General features: G+C 31.0%; 1 protein-coding gene across 1 annotated transcript; it reads left to right on the top strand.

Moving 5' to 3' along the window:
* Positions 1–2,058: 2,058 nt before the first annotated feature.
* LOC120087024 (probable galacturonosyltransferase-like 4) lies at positions 2,059–5,326 on the top strand. Its single transcript, XM_039043866.1, has 2 exons — positions 2,059–2,801; positions 4,703–5,326. The coding sequence occupies exons 1-2, from the start codon at positions 2,214–2,216 to the stop codon at positions 5,180–5,182; spliced, it is 1,068 nt and encodes a 355-aa protein (XP_038899794.1). The 5' UTR covers positions 2,059–2,213; the 3' UTR covers positions 5,183–5,326.
* The last annotated feature ends 2,350 nt before the right edge of the window (positions 5,327–7,676 follow it).

Genomic DNA, 7,676 nt, shown 5'->3' with positions numbered 1-7,676 from the left:
TGATATAAATGATGTGATCCAAAACCCATTCATGTAGAGACATGTGAGTGAGGGCATCCTATGCAATGAGTTTGCATAAGATCGACCTCGAAATAGTCATTTGTCTTTATAAAAATCGTTTACTATTAAAACTGACTATCTCAAACTCAATGACCTAGGGTAACTCAATCTTAATCCTGAGCTAACTATGAACTCTTGTTTATTTGGGATTATCCTTTGATATGCATAGGTGAGAGTAGTCCAACAACACTGCTCAATAAGTCTCCCATTTTGGGGATAAGACCAAATAGATAGCTGGAGACATAATTCGACAATATGGAATTCACTCCTACCCGTTTTAGGGTTAGCAGATGGGTTGTTCTCTTAAACTTTGATGTCTTATCTTGAACAGCGGGGCCACGCCCTCTCATGGAAGAGAGAGTTGTAATTTATAAGTTGGACTATAAATCAATTGTTCAATAGGAGATCAATGGGAGCTTAAGGAGCAAGATGTGCTTATAGGGGTAAAATGGTAATCTTTGATCCAGCTGTAAATACGAACGACTTGTGAAGGATTGACTTACCGATTATGATTAAAATGGACAGAAATATGTCTACAGTGAGGAGAGTGCAACTATCAAGCTATAGTGAGATATCTTGGTAGTTAACGAATAGTGATTAATTCGGTTTAAAAAGTTTAACCAATTAATTACAAGTCGTTAGAGCTCATGATCTGTAGGTAAATAAGGTCCCTCTACTAGCTCGTAATTTGGATTAGTGAATTGAGTAATCTTGATAAGATTTGAAATTAGGGTTTAGAATTTGAAATGTTCGAATTCAATCAGGATTTCTATGTATTGTATTTGATACAATTAAAATATTTAATTTTATCGAAATTAAACGAAATTGAAGAAATGATTGATGTTTATGATTTAAATATTAATTGAATAATATTAATTTCATTTTGATGGATTGGTTTTTATTAATTTAATATTTGATATTAATTAATTCTTTTTAATTAAAAAGTTTAATTAATTAGTTTTATTTTAAAATTAATTAATTGAATTAATTTTATAAAAATAAGAAATAAAATTAAATAAGTTTAATTTACAAAATATGATTTTGGAAATCAACTTTGGAAAACATTTTGAAAATTGTTTTTCAAAGTGGATCTCCACTATGCAATGAACTTCCTTATTCACTTCTCCATTTTCTCCATGAAGTAGGAGCTGCCCTTCATGAAAGCCATGAATTTGCATGGTGAAGGCTCTGTAAATTGGAATGCTCAGAGAAACCTCCCTCTTCAAATCTTATATACTTCTAGCTCAATTTAGTGCTTCCATCACACAATCCTTGCAAGAGAATAGTAGAGAAGATTTTGGTGGTTGTCTACTTAAAGATTGAAGCTCTTTTCACGTGGAACTCAACTGGACTTGAAGAGGATACTTCAAAGGTATTGTATTCAGCAAACCCTCTTCTGTAAAAGTTACTTTGAAGCATGTTTAAACTCAAGTTAAGTATGATTAGAGCGTTTATTCATTCTATTTTTCCTCCACTGCATGTTAATATACTCTAACAAGCATTGCAATAATATTTGTTAGATCTCACGAACTCAAATTATGATGGAGGATCAATCTATGCTATAGCTTGTGGGTCAAATTTCAGTAGTGACAGGGTGAACATGTGTTTTTCTTTACTTTAAGATCCCACTGCAAACAATCAAACATCATCTAAAACCAAAATTTACTTAAAATAAACCCTATGAGACAAACAATATATCCTCTCAATTTTCTTCTTACATCATTGTCAAAAATTAGAGGGGAAGGAGTGGTTGACTATTTTGACAAGACAAAAAAATCTAAAAACTGCCTAGATACCCTCCATTCAAAATTATATCCTCAAACACCAAGAAAGGAGGGAAAATAAATAAATATAAATATATATATATATATATATATATATATATATATATATTCAAAAATAGGTATTAGTTTTCTCCTAAGAATTTTCCCTTCCTCAAAATCCCACCAACCCTTCTTCTTTCCCTTTCTTTAATCCCTTCTCATCATTCATTCCTAACTTCTTCTTCTTCCTTATCCTTCTTCAAACCAGCCTAACAATGGCTGCCATTACTCTCTCTCTCTCTCTTCTTTGATTTAATCAATTTCCCCCAAAATTTCCCCCTTTCTTTCTTTCCCCTGTTTCAAATTTTCCCTTAACAAAACAGGACAGGAATGGCCAATTCCTTCAACAACAGCAACAACAGCCACTTCCATTTCTCCATCTCTTTCCTCGGCCTCCTCCTGTCTCTCCTCCTCCTCTCCGCCACCGCCACTTCCGCCGGAATCCGCTTAGGAATCATTCGAAAACCTACATCCGATGTCCCGATCTTCCGCGAAGCTCCGGCGTTTCGCAACGGAGATTCCTGTGATAAAGATGAGAAAATTCATGTAGCTATGACATTGGATTCGAATTACCTTAGAGGAACAATGGCCGCGGTTTTGTCGATTCTTCAGCATTCGACTTGCCCGGAGAATGTTGAATTTCATTTCTTGTGGGCTAGATTTGAAGCGGATGTGTTCTCGTGTATAAAAGCTACGTTTCCTTACTTGAAATTTAAGGTTTATCGATTCGATGCCGGTCGTGTTCGAGGGAAAATATCGAAATCGATTCGTCAAGCTTTGGATCAACCGTTGAATTATGCGAGGATTTATTTGGCGGAGATACTGCCGGCGGAGGTTAAGAGAGTTATTTATTTGGATTCCGATTTGGTTGTTGTTGATGATGTTGCTGAGCTTTGGGGAGTGAATTTGGGAGACAAGGTACATATAATATATATTGAAAATGACCTTTAATTTCATTTAACACTAAATTCCAAATTTTTACTTTTTTTTTCCTCTCTCCTTCTTATCTAGATTTCATGAAAAAAAAAATTCGATTATCTAAAAAATTCAATCAATCCAACTCAATCCGTATGATTTGGGTTGGGTTAAAAATTCATTCGGTTGAATTGGGTTCAAATAAATAAAAATTTTATATGTTCAATTAGTTCATGAGTTAATCAAAAATAAATCGAGTCAACATGAACTAACACAACCCAAATAGTGTAATAATTTTTTCATAATATAATTAAAATTGATTTGCATATCTTATTTTAATAAGTAAAAATAATTAAACAAATTCTTTTACATATCAACATATTATTTTTCTTCATGAAAAATCAAATAATGAAAATTGTGTTGGTTTTAAATAGTTCTTCAACCCAATCCAACCTAATCCATGAACTTTACTCTCTCTTTCATCTAATTTCCACTTTTTTGTCGTATTCTTTTGACTCTGTGATTATATCAATTTGGGTTTTAAACTTTTAACTTCATCAATATTATATTAGTTTTTGTCTTGTTATGTCAATGCCAAAATTGATGAAGTAAGGACACAAAACCTAATATCAATTCATCAATTTTGTCCTTCACATAACAAGACAAAAATTGATGTGAAATTGATGAAATTGAAAGTTTAAAATCCAAATTGATATAATGGCATGATCAAGGTTAAAAAAAGACAAACAAAAACTTGAAAGTGAAATTAGATGAGAGAGAGCAGTTGAGATCAAAATTTGTGAAATTGAAAGTTTAAAATCTAAATTGATATAACTTAATAGTTCATAGTCAAAATGGATGAAATTGAAAGTTTATAATTTAGAATAATTTTATGGTTAAAATGTATTAAACTGGAAGTTTGCAAATTTGATGCAACCTAACAACACCTTTGTGGTTAAAATTAATGTTTTTCTTTGTTTTAATAGGAAATTTGGTTTATAAATGGTCTGGGAAGTTAGAATTTAATTTCTATGTTTGTAATTAGACTTTAATTCGTATAATAGGAAATAAAATCCTAGAGAACTAATTATGAGGATTTTATTAAATTACAGGACTTATTTTTTAGGTTTCGTCAAAATATAAAGACTAAATTTGAACTTTCAAAACCATAAGAATAAATATTCTAACATTCTTCAAACCAATAGAGATGAAATTTGTAATTTAACCCATTTTTAAACAAATTCTTTATTACATGTCTATGTTTTTTTTTCTTTCTTTTTGATCTTTCTAAAAACTTTTGTTTTTGTTTTTGTTTTTGTTTTTTTTTTTTTGTTCTTTAGGCTAGGATATTTTAATCCACGTTTATTCTATTTATTCTTTTTCAAATTAGAGTTGGAAAATATTTGGGAGAAAAGTGAGAAAAAAAAAAAAAAGAATTTGTTTTCAAATATCTATTTGTGTTTACCCAAAATATCCAACTTCTTGCCGATGATTTCAGATTATGAGGTTTTGGCCTCTTTTGTTGGAAAATTATTATTATTATTATTATTATTATTAAGATAAAAGAAACCATCGGCTTTCTTACATTAAAAAGAAAAAAAGTGCGTTTCAATTTTTTTTATGAGACAAGCTCACTTAATGATCTATAACTTATAGTATAAATTTTATGCAATTTTTGAGTTTAAGATTGATAATATGAATATTATGATTGAACTATATTCAAATGAGCTATAATACGTATTATTTTATCATTATGATTTTAGTTTTGAAAAGAGAATGAAAGTAAATGAAGAGTTTCCAGTTTTTAATTTGCATGAGAGATTATAACATCTTAACTTTAACTAGTTGAGCTTGACTGGTCTAATGTATCTTAAACATCTCTCAAAGTTGTTTTCCATACATAGGTATTAGCAGCACCGGAGTATTGTCATGCAAACTTCACAAAGTACTTTACAGACCAATTTTGGTCGGACCCGGAGCTAGCAAAGACATTTGATAGGCGACAACCGTGCTACTTCAACACAGGTGTAATGGTTGTAGACGTCGAGAAATGGCGGAGCGGTGAGTTCACGCAAAAGATGGAGGAGTGGATGGCAGTGCAAAAGCAGCGACGAATATACCACCTTGGCTCTCTACCGCCGTTCCTGCTCGTGCTTGCGGGTGACATACGCGCCGTCGATCACCGCTGGAACCAGCACGGTCTTGGAGGTGACAACCTTGAAGGCAAATGTAGGAGCCTCCACCCTGGTCCCATCAGCCTCCTCCATTGGAGTGGCAAAGGGAAACCATGGCTAAGGCTAGATTCTAGAAAGCCCTGCACCGTTGATCATCTTTGGGCGCCTTATGATCTCTATCGTCCATCCACTCATTCATTGGAAGAGTAAAGAGTAAAGAGAAAGAGAGAAGAGGAACTAATATGAGTTTTTTGCTGCAAAATTTGGGTTAACCTTAATTAGAAGGAGCAAAGAACATGTCTTGATATAATGATCAAAGTTGGATTTGGGGGAAAAGTTGGCAAAGTGGTTTAATTCTTTTATTTTATTTTTAATTTTTTAATTTTTTAATTTTTCTTTTTTGGGTTTGGTATTTTGATTTTTTTTTTTTTTTTTTTTGAAGAACCAAAAGTTTTCCTCAAAGGGAGTGAAAAAAGGAAGGAGAGAGAAGAGAGAGAGAAGGGAGAAGGAATTAAGAAGGAAGATGTGAAAGATTTGCACATGGTGATAGAATTTGTTGTGTTGTTGTCAATCTGTGAATAGAGAGAGTGATAGTGACAATATTTGAAATTCTCTCCTTTTCTATGATTGTTGTCAGGTCACTTGTTAGCTAACTTTTCCCATTATTTTCATCTATTCACAACTTTTCTCTTTTCAATTATATATATATCTTCAAAGTTTATATTATGTTATAACTCCATTTGTTGTATATATTTACATATTTAGTTGAACATAATTCATTTTTGCTTTTTGCTTTTGTCGTCGTACATGATCATTTTTCAAAAATAAAATTGTATCCAAGTATATGTAAGGTAAGTAGCACGAAAAGATTGTAATATATATAGAGAGAATTCTAATTGTTCGCTTGATAAGAACTTAGTGAAAAAATGTTGCTAGAATCCAACTCTATATATATATTGGAAATGACTTTTGGGTTTAGACTCATAGTAAAAATTAAAAGGAAATAGGAGAATGTTATCCCACATTGAAGAATTAAGCAATGCATAAAAAATATAAATACCAAGGCATGTTAGAAGTGATTCTAAAGTGTGGTGGTCGTGGAAGTATAATTTTTTCATCACATGTTTGCGTCTTCTATCTAGATAAGTGGGCCCGAATTCGGCTAGCCATTTCTTATTTTTCTTTTTAAAAAATCCAAAGTAGCATATCTAAAAGTATGGCTATGTATTCCCACCATTGTTAATTCTGATTTTCGATTTTCGTTTTATCTATTTTGAGCATTATTCATCTTGATTCCAATCCTTTCTTTGGCGAATGCATGCCTGAAATTGAAAATTGTGTTAATCTTGGGAGCAACCAGCAGTAGTGATTGACACCGAGACATACCGAAATTGCTTTCAATATATACAATATATATACACAAGTTTCATACACAGATTCAACATTCCATGTGATCCGAATTTAGAACAACCATATCCTACTAATAGGTCCAATCAAAATATCTTTACGTCTTTAGCTTATAACGTTCTTGTTATTGTTTCATCATTTTATTATATTCTATTATAATGATTAAATTCTAACTTTTTTTCAAATCATAGAGTTAAAATTTATAATTAAATCAAAGAAGTAATATTCTATTTTTTTAGGAGTACTATATTTTCAATTTGAGCATAACTTGATGAATGGATAAGACATTAATTGTTCATCTAAAAAAGTTAGATAAAAAAGTTAGATAGTTTGATCACATTGTAGCATCATATGACAGCAGTTAAAAAGGGTGAATTATGGGATTGTTTTAATAAAGTTTAAACTTTTTGGGTAAAGTAAACAAAATTAATTTAATAGCTAATCTAATAAAACATGCTAAAAGTATTCAACAATTAAGAGATAACTCTTAAAATTTTTATAGTGGTTTGAAATTTTACTACACAAAACTTCCCTTTTGGGTATTTCACTTTAACAACTCTCTAATATGTAAGAATCAAATCGATCAATCACTCTTTTTTTGGAGTTTGAAGTGAACCTCTATGATTTTTTTTTATAGCTTCATGACCCAATCTATACCGATTTTATTAAGGATTCACGATCTCAAACCACTACAAATCTTTCAAAATGATTTTCTTAGAGTCAACTACTAAAAATTCTTTTACATGTACAAATTAAAATTAAACTGATCACTCAAATCTGAAGGTTCACCCACACCTTATTTACGAATCACAGTAGAAGATAAACTAGAGTCTCTACAAAAGCTACAACTTCTCACAAAGAACGGATGGACAAAGTTTAGCTCTCTCACATAAAATTATCACTCACAATCCAAAAATTGATTATGATGAAGCTTTGAGGAGAATTTCAATGGAGTACTTTGGAGGGAAATGTTCAAGAAGTTGTATATAATTTTTGGGATAAAGATGAGTTATAAGCATAGTATTAAATTTTCATCAACATGTCGATATTTCTATCGATATTTAATTTTCACATTTTCATGGGTTTGACATCGATATGAGGGGCAAATCAATATTTTCATTATATCGCAAAAAAATCTATAAAACACAAAATAAGCACAATACCATTAATATAAATATAATATATGTTGTAGACATGTTAACTTGTTTGAAAATCATAAAATATCTATTTACTAATTTAAATTTATTTTTGAATATTTTGTTTTTATAATTTTTCCAGAAAATCCATCGAAATCAAC

The sequence above is a fragment of the Benincasa hispida genome, chromosome 9 (genome assembly GCF_009727055.1).
Source record: "Benincasa hispida cultivar B227 chromosome 9, ASM972705v1, whole genome shotgun sequence".
Lineage (NCBI taxonomy): Eukaryota > Viridiplantae > Streptophyta > Magnoliopsida > Cucurbitales > Cucurbitaceae > Benincasa > Benincasa hispida.
The sequence above is the reverse complement of the archived record's forward strand: the minus strand, read 5'-3'. Positions and strand labels throughout refer to the sequence as shown.

Bases quoted from the DNA above. Each gene is read 5' to 3' on its own strand.
- LOC120087024 (XM_039043866.1), top strand. From the start codon at position 2,214: ATGGCCAATTCCTTCAACAACAGCAACAACAGCCACTTCCATTTCTCC. The intron at 2,802-4,702 runs GTACATATAATA...TTCCATACATAG, and splicing joins GAGTGAATTTGGGAGACAAG to GTATTAGCAGCACCGGAGTA.